Source organism: Lasiodiplodia theobromae (assembly GCF_012971845.1).
Source record: "Lasiodiplodia theobromae strain AM2As chromosome Unknown scaffold_10, whole genome shotgun sequence".
Classification (NCBI taxonomy): Eukaryota; Fungi; Ascomycota; class Dothideomycetes; order Botryosphaeriales; family Botryosphaeriaceae; genus Lasiodiplodia; species Lasiodiplodia theobromae.
The window spans coordinates 324,402-344,463 of record NW_023336300.1 but is presented as its reverse complement, the minus strand read 5'-3'; the positions used below and the strand labels follow the sequence as shown (position 1 = coordinate 344,463).

The 20,062-nt window shown below is 53.3% G+C and overlaps 5 protein-coding genes across 5 annotated transcripts; 3 read left to right on the top strand and 2 right to left on the bottom strand.

Annotated features, from left to right (window-relative positions):
• Nucleotides 1-536: 536 nt before the first annotated feature.
• Nucleotides 537-2,066, bottom strand: LTHEOB_3890 (A-pheromone receptor; the record flags this gene model as incomplete). Its single annotated transcript, XM_035512863.1, has 2 exons — nt 537-1,453; nt 1,505-2,066. 2 exons carry the CDS (start codon nt 2,064-2,066, stop codon nt 537-539), a joined length of 1,479 nt encoding a protein of 492 aa, XP_035375283.1.
• Nucleotides 2,067-3,043: 977 nt separating this feature from the next.
• LTHEOB_3889 (uncharacterized protein) lies at nt 3,044-4,547 on the top strand (the record flags this gene model as incomplete). Its single annotated transcript, XM_035512861.1, has 2 exons — nt 3,044-3,456; nt 3,512-4,547. The coding sequence occupies 2 exons, from the start codon at nt 3,044-3,046 to the stop codon at nt 4,545-4,547; spliced, it is 1,449 nt and encodes a 482-aa protein (XP_035375282.1).
• Nucleotides 4,548-7,134: 2,587 nt separating this feature from the next.
• LTHEOB_3888 (Pek gcn2 protein kinase) lies at nt 7,135-12,184 on the bottom strand (the record flags this gene model as incomplete). Its single annotated transcript, XM_035512860.1, has 11 exons — nt 7,135-8,090; nt 8,145-8,384; nt 8,433-8,592; nt 8,677-9,104; nt 9,273-9,860; nt 9,909-10,097; nt 10,195-10,416; nt 10,486-10,520; nt 10,650-11,023; nt 11,081-11,385; nt 11,437-12,184. 11 exons carry the CDS (start codon nt 12,182-12,184, stop codon nt 7,135-7,137), a joined length of 4,245 nt encoding a protein of 1,414 aa, XP_035375281.1.
• Nucleotides 12,185-12,672: 488 nt separating this feature from the next.
• LTHEOB_3887 (Spindle-body formation-associated protein) lies at nt 12,673-14,325 on the top strand (the record flags this gene model as incomplete). Its single annotated transcript, XM_035512859.1, has 2 exons — nt 12,673-12,721; nt 12,776-14,325. The coding sequence occupies 2 exons, from the start codon at nt 12,673-12,675 to the stop codon at nt 14,323-14,325; spliced, it is 1,599 nt and encodes a 532-aa protein (XP_035375280.1).
• A 1,561-nt stretch (nt 14,326-15,886) lies between these two features.
• LTHEOB_3886 (High affinity methionine permease) lies at nt 15,887-18,174 on the top strand (the record flags this gene model as incomplete). The annotated part of the gene is made up of 7 exons (XM_035512858.1): nt 15,887-16,142; nt 16,392-16,631; nt 16,691-16,786; nt 16,838-16,913; nt 16,977-17,254; nt 17,327-17,635; nt 17,705-18,174. 7 exons carry the CDS (start codon nt 15,887-15,889, stop codon nt 18,172-18,174), a joined length of 1,725 nt encoding a protein of 574 aa, XP_035375279.1.
• Between the last annotated feature and the right edge of the window lie 1,888 nt (nt 18,175-20,062).

Below are 20,062 nucleotides of genomic sequence, written 5' to 3'. Positions count from 1 at the left end.
GGGCTGGGCATTGGAGAAGAGGAGGAGGGATGATTGGATATGATGAAAGATGAGTGTATGCGTTTCTTCAGGTACATAATTGGATCAGCAACTTGGTCAAATGACGAAAGGGGACGTGCTCTTGACGTGATAGTATACTTTCGCGGCATCTTGCGGAAATTAAGTGGACGACAGGGGAAGCATGCCAAACAGCCCGATGTCTAATTCGTTCGGAAAAGCCGAGCCTCTGGCTCTAATTGATCTGCCTATGCCTTTTGGAGGTTCGGATATGGACAAAAGGACCTTACGCTCTAGGCTGCGCTGAGTATCCACGCTTCATATGACGTCCCCCGTCACTTATGGATTAAAAGGTGCGTAAAATAAAACCTCGCTAGAAACCAAATAAAAGCAAGAGCAATGAAGATGGCGCTTGCAATGCCGCACGATGCAAAAGTAGAAGCCCATCCCATCTCATCCCATATGCAACATCGCACCCGGCATCCATCGCCTCTTATTGACTGGGCGGCGGACGTGGCCGAGCGAACTTCATCCCCAATCTACGCTCCTGTACCCGGGCCCGCCATATCCATCCTAATCCCCAAGCCCTCTACCCTTCCCTTAGCGTCCTCCATCGGCGAGCTGATCACTGACGCAACGTCGTCATCGTCGTCACATTCAGCCAGCGTGCCGGCGCTCGCTTTCCGGATGGTCTTGCTGAGCGGCGTCGTCGAGATGGCAGTGTCGATAGTCGGCGCGGAGGAAGCGCTGCTCAGGGTGCGCACCTTGTTGCCGTTGTTGTCGTCATCCGGGTTGCGATGGAGGTTGAGATGGTGAAGGGGCAGGATGGGCGCGGTGCTGCCGGCCCTGCTGTAGTCCGTAGTGGGGGACGTGGCGACGCCGGCAGCATTGCTCGCGCGCCAGAAACTCAGCGGCGACTTGCAGAGGGACCTAGAGGCGTGCGATTTGCCGGCCGAGCTGCTGCTACTGCGGCGGGAGTTGAAGTACGTCTTGTAGTTGAACATGGAGTGGGCCGAAGGGGAGACGGGGCTGCTGCCAGTGGTGGTGTAGAAGACGGTCCGACGTCGTGTGTTGTTGCGGCGGAAGATGCGGGCGGGATTCAGCTTGGTGGCCCACGAGCGGTACATGTTCGTGGCGTCGGTGCCGAGGCCGAAGAATAGGAAGAGGAGGAAGCCGCCGACGACGCTGGTCCAGCGGTCAGGGAGGAGTGCACCGTAAGGCTTAATGGGCATAATTTTGGAGCGATTTTCGGGCAAGTGGTTACGCGCCCATGAGAAGCTCAAGGCTCGCGCGCGGATGTTGAGCCATAGGATGATAGTTTGGGCGGGGAGAATGCCGAGAAGGAATAGGATGCAGAGAATGAAGAGGCGCAGGAAGCGCGAACGCGTGGTGTTGTGTGAGTGGACGAGGCGCGAGAACTCGGAGCGATAGCGGTGCAAGCGCACCATGATGAGGACTGCGAACGTCAGTTTTCTTCGGTTCCGTAAAGGTTCGCAGTTGAACATACCAGCGTAGTATGCACAGAGGAGGTCAATGGCGAACGGCCAAGAGTAGATCAGAGCAACGCTGGCCCAGCTCGTATCGAGAGATGGGACGCAACCGCTAATCCCATAGATGTAGTAGCGATAGACCTTGACCACGTCGAACATGCCAAGCTGGATGATGGGGAGAGCCCAGCAAGTTGCAGCGTCGATGAGGTATTGGCGGATGCGCTGGGCTCGACGGGGTGTCACAACTTGGTTCTTGGTGTCGAGGACTTTGGCAAGGCTGCGCATGATGCAGAGCAGGGAAGTGGAGACGCCTGTCCAGCCAGCAACGACGACGTAGACCTCGATATCGCAGACAACATAACCGTGGAACCCATAGCGCGGATCATTGTGAGGCCAGAGTAAAGCGTTGATGAAGGCGATGAAGTTGTAGGTGATGATCCAACCGACCAAGGCAGCGGCACCAAGGTTGCGGTTGCGGACGTGCCATACCAGCGGAGGGATATCGAGCAAGACAACCAAACAAGCGAGCACAGGAAGGTAGATGGCGGCGGAATAGATTGGGTTTTCCACTTCAGCCATTGTCGACCAAGGAGCAGAGCGCCGGAGGAGGGTGGTCAGAAAGAGCTAAGTCGGCCGGATTGGGAGATGGGATATGAGGCGTGACAGCTTCCCAGGCCGATTTGCAAAAAGAAAGATGTTGGAGCTGCGGTCGATGAAGCGGAGGCACCTGGACAAAGAGATTGTGTTGCAGAAGGAAGACTTGGGCGACGAAGAAGTTTTGTGTAGAGACATGGCTATAGACTTATTGACAGAAGAGGGTCTCAATAGGGCAGCATGGAGGTCAATGGGCGGGTTCGGTGGAAGTGATTTGCAGAGATGCAGTTTGCTTGGCATGGTGTGAGACGTCATACAACCGTTTCGGGGTGTCAATAGGAAGAACACGACCTACCAGAAGCACATATTCGCAGGAACGCCTTGAGCATGGTCAGGTCAGCACAGAATCAGGAGGAAAGACGGGCTTCGATAGAACTGGGGCTTCAACGACGGCGAAAGGCGTCCGATCAGCTTGCTTGCCAGGATTGAAATGGCTCGATTCCAGTTATCTACTGTTCCATAGCGTGGCGAGGGAGCGCGGAATAGTGATGATTAGCAGTGCGATAGCGCGGTTGTGGCCTGGGAAGGAATGGCGGGGATGCACCGGTCAGAACCGGGGCAGTGGGAACTTTGCCCGATGAGGATTCGAAGGGTGATGGATGTGCTCACAGTGATGAGTTTGGCGGGTGTGGGGCCGGTTGTGCTGTCAGGGCGTCGCCTGTGCTGGCGACGCGTGACTGCCCAGTGAACGCGAGCCGCTTCCACCCTTTGGAAACTACTTACTCCCCGACCTGCCACGACCTCGACGCCGCCCTCTCTCAGCTCGCCCCGAACCATGCAAGACGCGCAATCTTCTCCTCGCCCTGCTGCTGCCACCCCAGTGTCAGCACCCCTCAATTCCCTCTGCTCGACCGAATCCAAGCCACCAGCCCGTGACCGCGCCCAAGCCCACAAAAAGAGCTATGGCCGACGACCCGCCTGAGCCCAGCTCCTCCGCACGATCCTTCCCTGTGCAACCAAAGCAATCTTCAGCGCTGCGTCACCGTCTGCAGCGCACCCATAGCACTCCATGGGACCCCTCCGCCTCATCCTCGTCCATTGCTCCGCCGCCGCCCGTTTTGCGCCGCCGTAGCTCCATGCTCTCCGATTTTTCCTCGATCCGTTCCTCCACAGACAACCTGCTGAATCCCGGTTCGCGCGACGCAGACAAGCTAGAACAAGATGAGCCCTCTCTCTGGCACTCGCTGCCACTGGTCTTCGCCATTCTGCCCGCTGTGAGCGGTATCTTTTTCACAAATGGCAGCGCCGTCGTCACCGACATCCTGCTGCTTGGCCTGGCATCCCTCCTGCTCAACTGGTGTGTGCGCATGCCATGGTACGTCTTGCCCAAGAATGTGTTCGAAAATTTTTTTCATTGACCCGAAATACAGGGATTGGTATTGCGCCGCCCAAATGCCTGCGCCATATGCCGAAGCTGCTGGGATACGCCTGTCTGACACTATACCTGAGGAAGATTCTGAAGATGACGAGGCCATCGAGGATGCGCCCACGGCCGACACAAAAACTGCCTCGGAGCATAGCGACACTGCTGCCGACATGCCCGCCCCGGAACGCTCGCCGCAATATATCGCTGCCGTGAAGGAACTGCAGTCAGATCAGCTGTACGCCCTGGCTGCATGCTTCTTGGGCCCAGTTGTCGGTGCATACCTCCTCCATGCCATTCGCGCATCGCTTTCGCGTCCCTCCGAAGGACTTGTTTCGAACTACAATCTCACTATATTTTTGCTGGCTGCCGAGGTTCGCCCTGCATCCCATCTGTTGCGCATGCTCCGCGCCCGGACAGTGTACCTGCAGCGCATCGTCCGCGAGCAAGCCGAACCTGATTTAAAATCCGAGGAGCCCGCCGTGTCCGACTTAGGGAGGCGCCTCAGCGAACTCGAGTCGCACATGGCCGACGTTGCCTCAGCCAATGCCGTGTCAGCCAAAGAGAAAGGGAAGTCTGCCGGCTCTGCCGCACCCACCGAAGTTGCGAACATCGTCCGCCAGAGCTTCCAGCCTCAATTGGATGCTCTGAACCGCGCCGTACGCCGCTATGAGAAGCGCGCCACTACCCAAACTATGGCGACAGAGGCCCGCCTGCAGGATCTTGAATCACGCCTTAAAGATGCCCTCGCCCTTGCAGCTGCAGCCGCACGAAGCGGGCAGCAGAAAAAGCCCGGCGTTGTTTCGATTTTGTTTGATTGGTTGAGTACATTGCTCATGATTCCTTTGCAAGCGTTGTGGGCGCTCATGGTATACCCGTTCCAAATGTTGTCGAGCATTGCCGTGAGCATCAAAAGGTTTCTGTTTGGCTATACCAAGAAGGTTGACAAAAAGGGCAAAGGAAAGGCCAAAAGCGCGTCGGACAGGGGACATGGGAGCTTAAATGGATATAGAGCACAAGCGGGGCCGAGCGGGACGAGGTGAGCAATAGGTTTCAGCAAATATCGATGGTCACCTTTCTGAATGAATTAAAACTAACGTTATCTCATGAAGCGATCAAAGAGTGAGCAGTGAGTCAAAGAGTGAGCAGTGAGAAGGTAGAATCCAGGGATTAAATCACCATTTCCCCGCGTCCATGAGAAGCTCGAGTCGGAGTCCACCTATCTACCCACACCAATCTCCATCTTGAAAATAGCGCCCGCGTTCCCACGTCTCGAGCGGCATACAGTTTTGCTCGAGCTCCTTCACGTCTGTGGAATGGCGTTGACCCGCGCAATCGTGTGAATCATCATTCGTCATTGAGGGAGCGTAGGAGACTGGTGGTCTTGTCGGGTTGGCGATTCCCTTGGGATCGCCATCGATGGCACTGCCGTCATTACTATTGAGGTTGGCGCGCTCGGGATGGGGAGAGGGTGAAGCTTCCTTATGAAACGACATTGGATATTCGTAAGTTGTTCCGCGCTGGTGGATGTTCTCTATCGGCACTGAGATGTGGAGGATTGGTGAATCCGGCAATCGAGATATATATATATATATATGGACCAAAGGAGTATTTGCGAGCGAACAGCATGGGAAGAAGCCGCTGTGGCCTGGCTGCACAAAGACCACTCTTGAGTCGGGTGCAAGAGTATTAAGGCCAAAGGACCCCACGGCTCTGCACAAGACTACCTTAGAATGAATGGCCGCCCAACTCACAGAATCATCTGCGAGTGTAATTCTGCACCTATGTGCACGCTTGGATCAATCGGCCTGAGAAACGTCCACTCTTTTTGGTCGGTCACCGGGCTGTTAACCCTTAGCTTAGCCTATACCTGTACAACTGTGCGGTCGACTTGTCTAGTATTGTAACATTGAGTAGCCTATCTCTCTACCTATTACTTCAAACTCTACATAAATAAGTGGTAAGAGCATGGATTTAGAGAGTTCTACTTAGCTATGAAACCTGTAGCTAGGTCCGCACATTTACCGCGTGCAGAAGGAGGTATATAACTCTCACAAAACATGAAAGTTTCAAGGTTCCTGACCGCTTGCTGTGTTTTAATGCTAGTTAATTGGACACTGTACTCTGTCCCATGGGTATTTTGTCAAATTTTATCTTGTTATCGCCATTGCAAGCAGGTCCGCCCGCACCATATCTCTTCGACTAATTCAACCTTCGCTTAATCATCTGGGTTTACCCGCAGCAGTGGCAGTTACATGATCAGTTCTACATTATTTGATGCAAAAAGTGCCTTGATCACCACGAGCTATCTTCTCTAAGGACCGCTAAAATTGACAACAGATTACAGTAGAAACTCGTCAGAGGTAGACCAATAGTAGCGGTCAGTTGCGAACGAGTTTGCTGGTTTAGTGCTAGATGCACCCTTTCCCTGTGCCTGGGAGGGGGTCTTGCGGTCATTTGCTTTAGTATGCTCGCCCGAACTCTTTTTGTTGGAGGTTTTAGAGGTCGATGATGCAATATTTGAAGGAGCGGTTTTAGAAGCTGCGGGGGCACTTGCTTTTGTTGCAGTTTTCGACTCCGGAACAACTTCCGCAGAAGATTTAGCTGTGTTGGAGGACTTTGCAGCTGGTATTTTGCTACCGTGAGTATTTGCTTCCTTCTTGGCTCTACGTTCGGCCTCCTTCGCTTCGTAGTGACGGTCTATCCACCACCTGTGGGGTTTATCATTGCCATTATCATCGATTGCCTGATATTTCCGAGACGTGCGGTTAGATTCACCATGTCTTTCCTTGAGGCCCATATAAAGGTCTTTGCAGATATCGCGGAGCTTTGCCATGGCTTCAGAGCAGCGTTGCTGAACCTATGTGTGTGGGTAAATAGCGTGTATGTGGAGGTTGAGGCTTCAACTACGTTATATATAAGCATTTAACAGACCAAGTCCTCGTGCTCGAGTCCTTTGTTCGAGACAGTATCCTGCTGCATACTTGACCCGTGATCTCCACCTAGACTTAACGAATAAAGATACCACAGCCACTTCACAAGGGAGGTGTCTTGCTTCAGCTAGTGATCCTGCGGCTCCAAGTGTGCACAGACATGTGCTGGATTCTAGCTCGTGGATTTCATATGGCCGCGTGAGCCTATGGAAGGATCGCTAGGGAATACACATCACGCGCTCTGTTTGTCCAAGCGTTTGAAGATATAGCACTAACCATATGAGATCTAGAATCTAGCGGAGGCCAGGGTGATGATGATTGGATCGGGAGATTGCTGTAACTGATAAGTTCCGCGCATATTGTGGCGTAGCCAGACACTAGCAAAGCTAAACTTGAGTACGTGATATGAACCGCCTACTCAATGTATGTTAAGCAATCAGTCACTGCGACGCAGAGAATATCGACGTAATTGTCACAGGTCATTGCCACCTTCATGTGAAAGCCCTCGTTAGACGAGGTTTATTTTCTTTATGCTGTCAAATCTTCACGCTGTCGTTGAGTCATCAGCCGCCAAACTACATCCCCGATGCATATCTCCATCATCGTTTAACCGTAAATCCGCCACGAACCTACCACCACCGTTATTCCAGCGCATTAGTTGCACGTGCAAGATTGGCACCACGTTGACTAGTCCTTCTCAAAGTCCTAGGTCATACATGACCACGCCGCCAGTCCGGAAATTATACACGAACGCAGCCCTCCCCTCGGTCGCCTTGCCGTCGGCCTCCCACTTCCTGCGATACTCCTCCAACATCGCGTGCACCTCCTGCAGATACTGCCTCTCGGCCAACGGCACGCTCTGAATGACGCGGCGCCACGAATCCGGCTCGCTCAGCCTGGTCTCGCGCACCATGTCCAGGATCTCGTCCTTGGTCTCGATCGCGGCGATGGGCCCGTCCGCGTACGACGCCAGCAGCTCGCGGGTGCGCGCCTGCGCCGCCTCGACGATGCTCCACTTGTTGCTCTTCTTGGAGCGGTGCTGCGCCATGAGCACCTGGACGTTGTTCGTGTTGCCGGTCCCACCCGCTCCGACGCCACCACTGGGCTTGTTGGAGCTGCGGCCGCCGCTGACGGGGACGCCGCCGCCGTCGGCGGTCCCACCGTGCGTGCTGTGGCCTTCGTGGCCGTTGCTCGCGCCCGCTCCGAGGAGGCGGCTGGAGTTAAGGCGGGCGGCGGCGCGGCCCTCACGGTGGTCGCGTTCGCGCATCTCCTGGCGGAGGTAAGAGAGTAGCTCGGAGCTGCGGAGGTCCGTGTCTTCCTTGCGAACCAGTGACTTGACCTTGAGATCGGGCTTGCCGGTGTTGATTGCGTCGGCCTTGATGATGACGATCCATGAGTGCTTTTCATCGGCATGGTGCGAGATAAGTTCTTCCGGCGACCGCGCGTCAATTGAGAGCTCAGCACTGACATCGTGAGCCCACAGCTCGCCGAGCATTTTTACGCCGGTGGAACGGAGTGCCGCAGAGTCGAAGCAGGCGATGAGGACGTCGCAACGTCGCGTTGCCCATTGGCCAGGTCCTGAGTCATCTTCGGTCGACTTCTTGAGAAAGTTGTTCTTGCTAGCCTTCTTGTGGAGACGTGCCATTGACGCTACTAGTCTGTCCCAGCCAAGGTTGAGCCCTACGGCGTGGCAACTGCTCGCCTTACCCTGCGCTTTGGAGCGGTGCTCCTCAATCAGGGCATCGTATCGACCTCCGGCGGCGATGACATCGCGCCTCTTTGTGTCATACAAGCATTGGAACATGAAGCCACCAGCGTAGAACTTTTCATTGAATGTGCCGAGAGGGTTGACCTTGATCTGGCGCCGGACATTGAACTTCTTGAGATAGCCAAGAACGGTGCGTAAGTGAGCGAAGATCGCATGAGTCTTGTCCAAGAATTCAGTGCCTGCAAGTAGAGATTGGATCTTGCTGAAGGCTTTCTCTGGAGAGTCACTGAAATCGAACTTGGCCAAGTCATCAAGCGAGGTAGATGACACACCAACAGTGGGGGAACGCAGGTCATTTCGAATCTTTTGCCACGTCCAGTCTTGGATGTTCAGCCTGTTGAGAATCTGCTTGACGGAGCGGCGTAGCGACGGAGCTATACGGCAGGACTCCATGATCAGATCCAAAAGGTCCGCGTGATTGATTTGGAACACAATTGGAGCAGTCGACAAAGACGGAAACTCATCGATCACCTCGTCCACGACCTTGACCACCTCCGCTTCCTTCAAAGCGAGATCAAGACTGTTGTACGAAATGATGTCGAAATCGGCTTCTCCGTTGCTACGAGGTGCGCCTCCTGTGAATGCGTCGCGGTAGACGTGGCCGATGGTGTATGTCTTTTCTACAGGAGGGGCTTGTCTAGCGATTGACCGAGCGTAGGGCAATGTGAAGTCGTAAGGTAGCTGAACAAGTGTCCCAGAGGAGTCGAAAAGCTTCACGACGTTTTGTTCTTCATAATGAGCCGACGTAGGGAAAAGCAACTGCCTTCTTGTCTTGACGGCACCGTGTCTTCGGAAAACGGCGCTCAACTTGTCTTCCACCAGCTCTTGGAGAACCAAAGTACTCGCCTTCTGCTCATGCGGTCCGTTCGTTGCATTGAGATCCCAGGCGTAGTCCTTGACTTGGACTTGTTTGTTAGCCCCTTGAGCAAACAGAGCAGATAGCATCTTATGGTAGTATGGAGACTTGGGATCAGACAAGCCCGCAAGAGCCAATCGGACTGTTTCATCTCCAATTTCGTGCGGAATTTTCCCTTCGTGCAACAATTTATTGCTGCTGGGACGTTCACTCGGCCGATGGTTGATAAGCGACAGGATGATTTCTCCTTGTATGGCCTTGTCCGATGACTGAAAGCAATCAGGCAGAGCGTGCTCCTTTTGACGGAGCTTTGTGATCTCCTCGCTTCTTTCCATGGCCGTCTTCAGTGGATAGCACATCTCAAAGAAGATGATACCCAGCGAGTACATGTCGACTTTGCTGTCATAGGTCCCACTGACACCTGACTTCAACTCGGGCGCGATGTAAAAGGTTGTGCCAACACTATGAGTCTGGTCTCCTTGAGTATTGGTTGCCGTGCTTCCAAAAGTGGCGACGCGGTCAGCAATCTGATACTGGCCCGTTGTCGCAAGGCCAAAATCACCAATCCGGGGGTTGTTGGCAGTATCAATGAAGATATTGTCAGGTTTGAGGTCCCTGTGAATAACTCCGTGGCTGTGAATATGAGCCAGGCCTTCAAGTATTTGGCGAAGGAGACGCCATCCCTTGTTTGCATCATTGTAGAGACCACTACGGATCAAGTCGCGCAATGTTTGACGCTCGCAGAACTCCATCTGGATGTAGAGAGTGGTTCGGATTCCGCGAGATTTCGAACTTGATGCTGTACGTTTTAGCTTAAGTGGTGACTTGGTCTCGGCAGTACCAGTACCACTTTCGCTATCAGCATCAGAGAACTCATCTTCCGTATCACTCTCATCTTCAGAATCGTCCCCAAACTCGATATTGATTCCGGAGCTTATGAAGTCAAGACCGCCAGTGTTGCTCCTTGTGAACTGTATATCGAGGCCGCTGTTAGACACTGTATCTTCTGTAGTCACTACTGATTCTGTTTCCGTCTCTGTGATTGGAAGTTAGTTCTCAGAATCGAAAATAAGTGTGCTTGGCGCTGCGGGTGATTACGAATGGTACAAGTTCCAGGGCAACGGAGAACGTACCGGTGTCGATGGCACTCCCCAATTCATTCTCCGGCCAGGCGGAGTAGTAACGTACGACATACGGATGATTCATCTTAGAGAGCAGCATAACTTCCGACAGAACATCGGAGAGAGCAGAAGCGGTGTTTTGTCTGATCTTCTTGATCGCGTATACACCGCCGTCGAGCTTGTTGCGTGCCTTGACGACCTCGCCATATCCTCCCCTTCCGAGGCGACCAAGCTCTGTCCATTCGCTACCATAGCGGGAGAAAGGTCCATTGCCGTAGCTGCCTTCATAGCTCGAAGACTCACGGCGGATTCGACGACCAGCTATGGGTATCGAGCTACTGGTGGAATGCAGCCGGATTCGCGGGGGCGAAGAAGGCATTGAAAGCACAGGCGCATCAGTGCGAAGGAATTCTGAAGGCATAAGGTCGAAGGCAGAAGGACGCTTCTTCGGATCAGGCCTGAAAAACTTGCGAATCATCTCTTCGAGGGGTGCTGAGATATCCATATCCTCCATCAGTGCTCCCGGGGAACTGTACTTCTGGGGTGCATCGAGGCCAAACAGCATTTGTAAGAAGACAATGCCTAGATCCCAGATGTCCGTTTTCCTCGAGGGCCTACCGTTGCCATCTTGAAGCTCGGGAGCCGTCCAATAGGCAGACCTCGCTGACTCAGCCTTTTCGGCTCCTCGAGCGACGTCGATGGCATTGTGAAGGCACTGTTGGAAACCGCCGTCTGCCAACTTGACAAACAGTGGACCACCTTCAGCAGGTTCACAGAAGAGTACATTGCCTGGATGGACTCTCTTGTGGATCACACCACTGCGATGCAAGTAGTCGAGTGCCTGAAGGAGATCGGTTGTCCAAGAGCGGACCTTGTCCGCAGGGAAAGTGTCAATTACTTGGAACAGGTCGACAAGGGACCCTCTATCGGCAAAGTCTGAAAGAATGCTGATGTTCCATTCTGCGCCCTCCGGTGCTCTATCAATTTTGAAATCGAGGATGGTGATGACGTTCTCGTGCGACACGTTTCTCAGGTCTTCCATAGCCTGGTCGAACTCTTCGACGAGCTTCTTCACGCGGGCTGGATTGTTTTCAGCCTTAACGAGAGCCTTCTTGAAGGCGAGCGGAATCGACTTGTGAATGACAGCGTATACCTGGGCGACAGGTCCGTGGCGGAGCGGCCTCATTGGGCCATTTTCGATTTCTGGGAAAATCAACATCGACGTAGTAGGTGAAATAATTCGGCGGCACGTACCATAGATCATGCTAGTCTCTGTAGCAGCAGCAGCAGAGATGATTCTGGTCTGCCGCTTCTGCTCCTTCCGCCTATTCAACTCCTGATCCACCATGTGCTTGAAGATGCGGTCCTGCTCTGCTTCTTCTTCCTCTATCTTCTTCTGCCTTTCTTCCTCCTGCTTCCTGGCTAGCTCTTCGGCGGCGGCCTCGTGGACCTGGCGCTCTTCTTCCAGACTCGGCACGGCTTGATCTTCCTTGCGGTCGGCGACAGCATCCTCGAGTAACTCTTGAATGGCGGTGGCGATCTCGAAGATCATGACCTCACCGAGAAGCTCATTGGGCTTCGTCTTCACGAGGTCCTCCAAAACTTTTTGGGTTTTGGTGCGCAAACCATTAGTGGCCTCAAGTTTTAGAATTGGGATAGTCTTGGGATAGGTGGCTGTGAATCGGACGGACAGGAGGGCGTTGATGTCTGAGTTAGTGTAGGACTTGAGCGCAAGCTTGAACGCGCGGTCAGCGGTTTTGCTCCAGGCTCCTTTAGTTTCAACGTCCTCATATTCCTCCATAAAAATGGCCTTCAAGGCTTCGATCTCGTCGGCTTGGGCCTGGGCATAGTTGGCGGTTGCAGCTTGTGGCGTGGGGGCTGCAGCATCTTCGGACTGCTGGGCTTTCGCCGGGGATGGGCGCGCAGCAGATTTGCCATTCGTCTTAGTCGGAGTCTTGGGTGCGGTCGCGATCTTCTTCCACGGGGATTTGGTCGGAGCCATGGTGGGCAGTGCGTCGGGATGGGAAAGTAGGCCTGGGGTAGCGGGGACCTAGAGAATGCAGCCGAAGCTGCAGCCCTTTACACGGTGGAGATCATGACGCGAAGCGAACGGGTGGGTGTTTTGGTAAAAGCGCAGGTGGTGGAAAGAGTAGGCGTCGAAGCTGGCGCACGAAGCCCGACAGTCAAGGCGCGCGCTGCCAGGGAATCTTATCGATAGCGGGGCCGCGAAGGCGGTGAAGCGCGCGTGGGTCCGCGCTGGATCCCGGCGCCCTGTGTTTTGGCGGCGCGCAACTGTCAACACACAGCTGCCCCAACCCAAAACACTCATCACCTCCACCGACCTTCCCCACACACGTCGCGCCCCGGATTTTCGCATCGCGCCTACTCGCTCCGTGCCTGGCCGCGGTCAATGCGCACAAAGTCGCGCCTTCTGCCACCTTAGTCCTTATCTGCGACCGAACGCCCGCTGCACCTGCCTGCCTAGCAACCATGTTATCTTGGTGGTCAGGCTCGCGCAATCCTGCTCACAACCCACAAGGTTCGCCCACTCCGTAGTTTCTGCGCCGCCATGCCATTGACAGCATGAATACAGAAGCTGTGGACGATACACAGCTCGAGCCTCCCGAGACGCCTGCTCCCGTCTTCGCTGCCCGCGCCATCAAGCACGCAATCTTCGGCACACCCGCTCCACCCGAGACCGTCAAGCCCGCCAAGTTCGAACCCAAAGCTGATCTCCCTGCCACTTCGCGACCTCTTCCCCCAAACTTCGGCCTCAAGAATGCTGTCGATTCCGATAAACCAAGGCTTCCAGGTGGCATTCTCTCAACGCCGGGCACCGTGAGAGACCGCAAGACTGTATCGTTCGGCGCCCAGGTGGTTGACAACGAAGGCAAACGGACCAACGGAGGCGGTAGAAGTGGGATCCCGAACAACTGCCCCGGAAAATTTCCGAGTCCGTGGACACCGAAGGTCGATGCTCTTGCCGAGGAGCCTGAAGAGGGACCCAGTTCAAGCTCCAAGCTTACTGCCAAACTGTACGCAGCACGGGACTCATCCAAGCGCACCGAAGCCAAGACACAGCCGTCGGCACAATCGTTAGCACAACCGCTAGCACAACCGCCTTTGAAACAAAAACCGCGGGCAAAAGATGACGGCGACGTGACGCTAGACCTTATGGAGCCTCGGTCCGAGTCTGGACGGTACTGGAAGGAGCAATATTTGGCATTTGCGTTTGAGAGCGAGAAGGAGGCCCGAAAGATCATCAAGAAACTTCAGATCACGAAGGATTACGCTAGGAAGAAGGATCACGAAGCTCTGGAGTTGAACGAAAAGCTAGAGGTCGAGCGAAGGCGCCATGCACAGCGCGAGAAGGAGCTTGAAGCTAAGAACAAGGATTACAAAGAACAATTGAGGGAAGCCATGGCCGAGAACTTCAAGTCAACCACCGAAATTGCTACGCTCAAGAAACGTTTGGCTGTCTTGGAGGGAAATGCGACGTCCGATCTGCCCGCAGACTACAGTCTGCCAAAGACTGAGCTGGAACGCGAGTTTGATCAGATGATGCTAGACCCACAGGAAGCAAGCCACTACATGCTTGACGCCACGCCTGTCAATGGTCGGAATCGGTCGGAGAAGCCAAAACCAAAACCCGAGTCAATTGAGCAAAAGCCGCTGACAAAAAATACTTTGATGCCTCCACCAATGGAACAGCAAAGCCGACTGGGCGCTTCTCCAAGGCGTCCGCGCCGCTTCACGTCTGGAAATAGAGCAGATAAGCCTGCGACTTCTCGCGCGCATGCGAAGACTGCAAGTACATCGGCTGTCGAGGACCCTTGGATGGCAAACGGAGACTCCGTTGTGGAAGCGAGGCCAATCAATCCTGTTTCGCCAGTGAAAAGGCCCGGCCACCGGACTGCTGTGCCTTCCGAAGCACAAGCTGCTACCAATCCAAGGCGGGTGAAGAGTGACCGCCATCTTCAATCTATGGCCAATCCCTCGGTTTCAACTTCTGCCAAACCCTCCAACGGCCTTACATCAGAAGAGACACGCAGGAAACTAGCTAGAGAACGCGTCATGCAAAAGAAGCGGGAACGGGATATGGGCAAGGAAAACGCCGGACCCAATGCCGCAACATTGCGTTGAGACTTTCTGGAGGCATACCCAAGGTCTATGCTATCAACATAGTCACAACATACATTTCGAAAACTTGGTGTATCGGTATGGAGGCCAAAGTGCCGTGGACTATCAGGTTGGAGTATTGGGAGGTTTGACTTTCAGAGATACCACGATTGGCATACATCATTCAGGGATGCAGTTGCACACAGATTGACTATTGCCCTACCTTTACTTGTTCTTAATGATATATTTTCTTCATTTCAATTAAACTAGCCTGTGATGGTTTCAGACCACGTACAATGGCTTTACTGCTAGCACCCGCAGGTTTCTTTTTTTTTTTTTCGCAGTCATGGAATACCACGATGGTACGCTCGGGTTCTACGCCACGAGCTATCAAAATCATCGGCGCACACCTTTTACACTCTATTAGGAACATTCTGAGACTTTCAATATCTGTACATGTACGGGATGGTGCAATCAAAACTAATCTTTGCCTAGTGCAATTTTTCAGCCCCGTTCGAATATCGATGCAATGTGCCGGCTACAACCGCTATCTACCCATCAACCGCGCCGCACGTCTCCACTTGCCGCGTACTTCAGCGGGGGTGATCCGTTTTGAATGTTCGGCCAGATCCGAGGAGTGGTTCTGGTACAACGCAACCCAAGCAGTTGAAGGCGTGATAAATGCCGGAAGATCTAGTCAACGCCTCTGCTAAGTGCCGTGGCTTGGTACGCTAACAGCAGTCTGGGCGACTGTCAACGGCCGGACTGCAACCGTGACTTTCGCTACTGCCTGTCATAGAGGGAAGTTCCGAACCCAGACAGGGAGTTTCCAGGCGCTTGGGACGTCCTGCTATCTCAATGAGGAATCGGGGGAGACAAGGCTCTGGAACACCCGATAGCAGGATTTGTTGCACCACCACGCGTAGCCAGCTCTGAGCAACCAGAGCCAGCAGCACCTATGCCTCGTAACCCAAGAGCGGGCATGACAATAGTTCTAACGATTTTTCGCAGGTGCCAAGCAAACCCAAGTCACTGGGCAGGATGGCGCCGAGCGAAGTGTGTCGATTCGGTCAACCATCAGCTATCTAGATAGAGCCGCTATGTTATTGTGACGGACCAGGGTCGTCTGGCGCAATTACATGGGGCCTGATCCGCCAGTGAGAAGAGACGGGCCTTGGCGCCGCTGAAAGGGTTCTTATAATAATTTGTTTTAGGTTGCATCCCCGCCCGTTAGCCAATGGCGTCATCCAGAATAGGCATTGCATGATAACGCCCAACCCCTGCTTATCGCCACGGCGGACGGCATTGCCTACTGCGGGCTAAGAGAGCTCTACGAGTTGGATGCAACCATGCTAGCCGATCGCACATTTAATCTTGAAGGTCTCTCCGCCTTTGCGCCAGCATGGGACACCATCGCCATGTCCTACCCTCCAGCCACCCTTTGATTCTCATTGTCGCCAAATACGCTTCTCGGAAGCTCGGAGAGCATTCAAAGTTGCCATTTTACGATTTTTCTGCTGCGAGATAGTCTGGCAGACCAACCTGGAAGTGAAAGAGCCAGCCGACGATCCCGCAAACTTCCGCCATGTCACTGCACCACGACCCAGACGACAAACACATCGCCGAGCGCGTCGCCTCCCCTTCGGGGGAGTCGGCTGCTTTCAAGAATGGTAGCCTCGAGTACGTTGCTGAACAGGGTGGCAATGGATCACTTCCGACCTATCAGGAGGCGTCCGGCGCACCTGTTGAGTCGTACTCACCCCTTGGGTACGAAGTCAAGTGGTTTACCATCATTTTCTTGAACATTGGACAGATGATCGGTACTGGTGTTTTCTCGACGCGTAAGTGCGCTGTTTATTTCAGTCCACGCTTTCTGTTTTGCGTTTCTGCGTGATTCACCGAGCTGCCCTGGACGAAGTCAATGTTTGAGTATACTTTGAACGGCTTCTAGTCCACTGGTCAAGCCCTCCATGGCTACAGTGGTAATCACTAGCTCAAGGGTTATCATTCAGTTCTCCCAACTACTACTTACGCTTCCTTATGTTTCTGTCATTTGTCATAAATACAAGCTAATACCACACTGCATGCAGCCGCTTCGATTCTAAGCAATACCGGCTCCGTCGGTCTCAGTTTGATGTATTGGTTCATCGGCTTCATCATCTCCTGCTGTGCACTGGGTGTCTACCTCGAACTTGCATCCTATTTCCCAGCTCGTTCCGGCGCCGAAGTCGTGTACCTTGAACAGGCTTACCCGCGACCAAAATACTTCTTCCCTGTCGCCTTCGCCGTGCAAACCGTCATTCTGTCATTCAGTAGCAGCAATGCTATCGGTGAGTACCATTTGAGATTGAGAGATAAGTAGGAAGAGACACTAACAAGAAATTAATAGTGCTTGCACAATACATATTCCGCATGACAGATCGTGAGGGGAGCGACTGGGAGTTGAAAGGAATTGCTGTCGCTGGTTACACACTTGCTGTTATTCGTAAGCATCCCTGTATCGAGTGAAGAAATTTCGCACTGATTGAACCCATAGTACTCATCGCAAACAACAGGCTTGCTCTATGGTTATCCAATATAATCGGTTTCATCAAGGTTGCGACACTGGTATTGTGAGTGGGCTCCTTACTCATAATCAGCCCTAATGGGGATCGCCTGCTTACCCGTACAAATAGCATAAGCATTACTGGTCTCGTATGCCTTGGCGGCCATACCTCCGTGGCTGACCCTAAAATCAATTTCCGGGACGCCTTTGCTGGAACCACGAGCAATGGCAACGGCCTCGCCAACGCCCTAGTGAAGATCACCTTTGCATATTCGGGTTACCAGAATGCCTTCAACGTGATGAACGAAATCAAAAACCCGGTCAAAACGATTAAGAAGTCGGCGCCACTCTCGCTGCTCATCGTTGCCATCTTGTATATGTTGTGCAACATCGCGTACTTTGCTGCTGGTAAGTGAGGCCTCTTGTCCATGTATATTCAGATGAACAGAGTTGACTAATTGACCACCCTCTTCTCCACAGTTCCTAAAGAGGATATCATGGAATCTAAGCAAGTCGCAGCATCGCTCTTTTTCACCGCCATCTTCGGCGCGCGCGCCGCCAAAGGCCTCAACATCCTTGTCGTTCTGTCCGCATTTGGAAATCTCGTCTCCGTACTGATCGGCCAGTCCCGGGTTATCCGCGAGATTGGTCGTCAGGGCGTCCTTCCATGGCCCACGTTCTGGGCCAGTACCCGACCGTTCGGTACACCCATCGGCCCTTACTTGCTCAAATGGGGCATGACAATACTCATGATCTTGGCTCCCCCGGCGGGTGACGCGTTCAACTTTGGTACGCTCGCCCCCAAACCACTCTTTTTAATACCCAAATAGGCGAGACGAGCTGACACGCAACAAACAGTCGTCGACCTCCAGAGCTACCCGGATTCCCTCTTCCTTTTCCTCATGGCCGCCGGTGTCTACTTGATCCGACGCCAGCGCGCGCGCATCGGTGTCGGTCGTTCGGAATTCCGGTGCTGGGATGCGGCCGTCATCTTCTACCTGCTCGTCAAGGTCTTCCTGCTCGTCATGCCTTGGTACCCGCCGGAGGGAGGCGCCACGGGCGGCGACGTCAGCTTCTGGTACGCAACTTACTGCGTCGTCGGCATCGGCATCATCCTCATCTGCGGTGTTTACTACTGGGTCTGGGTGTACCTGCTTCCCAGGCTCGGCGGCTATGAGATGCGCCAGAGAGTTATTCAGTTGCCGGATGGTGCCATTACGCATGAGCTGCTCAAGGTGAAGAAGGAGGATCTGGCGAAGTGGGATGACGAGCATGATGTATCGGGTAATATAAAGACTGAGAATGGGGTGGAGCCCGTTAAGGTCTGAGAGACTAGAATCGCATAATAGAGTCCTATGGAGCCTTTGGCATTGGGGTTGATAGATAAGAGAAGTGGTAGATAGAGGGAGCTTGTGCATTCCAACGAATAGATTTTCAAGTCGGCATCGGTATACCAGTTCGCTCGTGCACATCCACGATGCCACTATGCAATAATGCCGCAACCAACTCATGGAAAGTCAAGGGCACTGTTAAAGACACAGCGGCGAAATAAACAGAACAACACTTCCTGAAGCCAGTGACCTTCCTACCTAGAAGACCGCATGCTCTGGTATCTAGCACCTGATATACGACCCCTGAATCCTCGATTTGAGTTCATTCTTAGTTTTATACGAAGTGTTTGCTCATGTACGACAAAAAGGCTGACACGTAGAGAGCACTGAGATTTTTCATACCCCTGAGTTAGGTAGAGCACATCCATTGTGCACGTTGAGCTGCTGCGCTTCAGAAAGTCCGCTTCAAAAAGTCCACCTGTGCGAATTAGAGAACCTGATTTTACCTTGAAAAATATATTTAAGCCGCCTTAACTTTCCGCACCTCTGGATTCTACCTTTACCGGTCAACAAACTAGCAATATTTGACTCCAGTATCAATAAACATTGAGCACTGTACATTCTTAAATTGCCTTTCGCTTTAACGAAATGGGTCAATTCCAATCCTACGAAGCTGATGAACTGCCTGATCAGTATCGCCGCAGTCGCCGCAAGAAGGGAAAGTCTGGCAAATCGGATTCAAAAGAAGAGAAACCTAAAAAGCGTGGATTTTCGTGCTTCAAGCGTGGAGGCGGTGATGGTAAAAAGTCTAAGAAGCACGATGAGTGGGAAGCACCACCTGACATAGGACGCCCAAATCCCTGGGCATAATGTAAGAGTCCTATTCATGCTCAATAAGAGTGCTTCCCCATGTGAAATGGCACTTTCAACATGAAATCGGTTACGTTGCACACAATGCCTGGCTTGAGTAGGATGACTGTTTTATTTGACTATCATGCTTTGAGGTGCTGATCAAGCAAACGCAGATATGTGGTAAAAACTTTCTTTTTGCCTTTTAACGACGTGCGTCGCGTTGTGCCCTCCGCCGACAACGCACAAGGGGTGCCACACAACTGCACACGCGTCCACATGTACAGATCCCAAAGCTGAAAACGCAAACCCTCCGACACTTAAGAAACAGTAGATTTCGCGTGTCGTCGATATAGTTCCAACGTACTCATCCACCAAATCTCCGCAACAACTTCACCTAACCAGATCTAACACCCAAACCGGCACACGAAATCATACTCTTTGCACCATCTACCATTAAAACACTGGGAACCCCTTTAAGAAATGGGCCAAGGAAGTTCCTTCGAGCGATACATCTCAGCAGAGGAAATGCCCAATCACTTCCACAACCACCGCCATCGCCATCGCCACATCCACTTCGACTGCAGCCGGAGGCGTGGTGCACCACCATCGCCGCCGCCGCCGTGCTGCACCAGAAGTCCACGAAGCTTCCGTGACTTCATCCCGTGCCTGAGACCCCGCCCCGACCTCTCAACCTACCACCCGCCTCCAGGACCAGCGCCGCAGAGGAGGCGTGGCGACGACGGTTGGGGTGGAGGCGGACGTAGGGGATTGCTGGGGCCGGGATCGCCGCCGCCAGGGCCGACCAGGGGAGCGGGCGGCTCGACCAAGTGCGAATTCTGCCACAACCCGCCGATGAACTTTTCGAATTTGTGCGCGGTGTGCTGGAGGGAGCGGGTAGAGCCGGAATTTGAGATGCGGAGAGCGAGGTGGTGGTAGGATACTGTGTGATTGTGGGGCGGAGGAGGGAGAATGGAACAAAGAGGGCAGTTTGTACGTAGGAGGATGTGTTTGACGGCTCATTTTCTCTTCATTT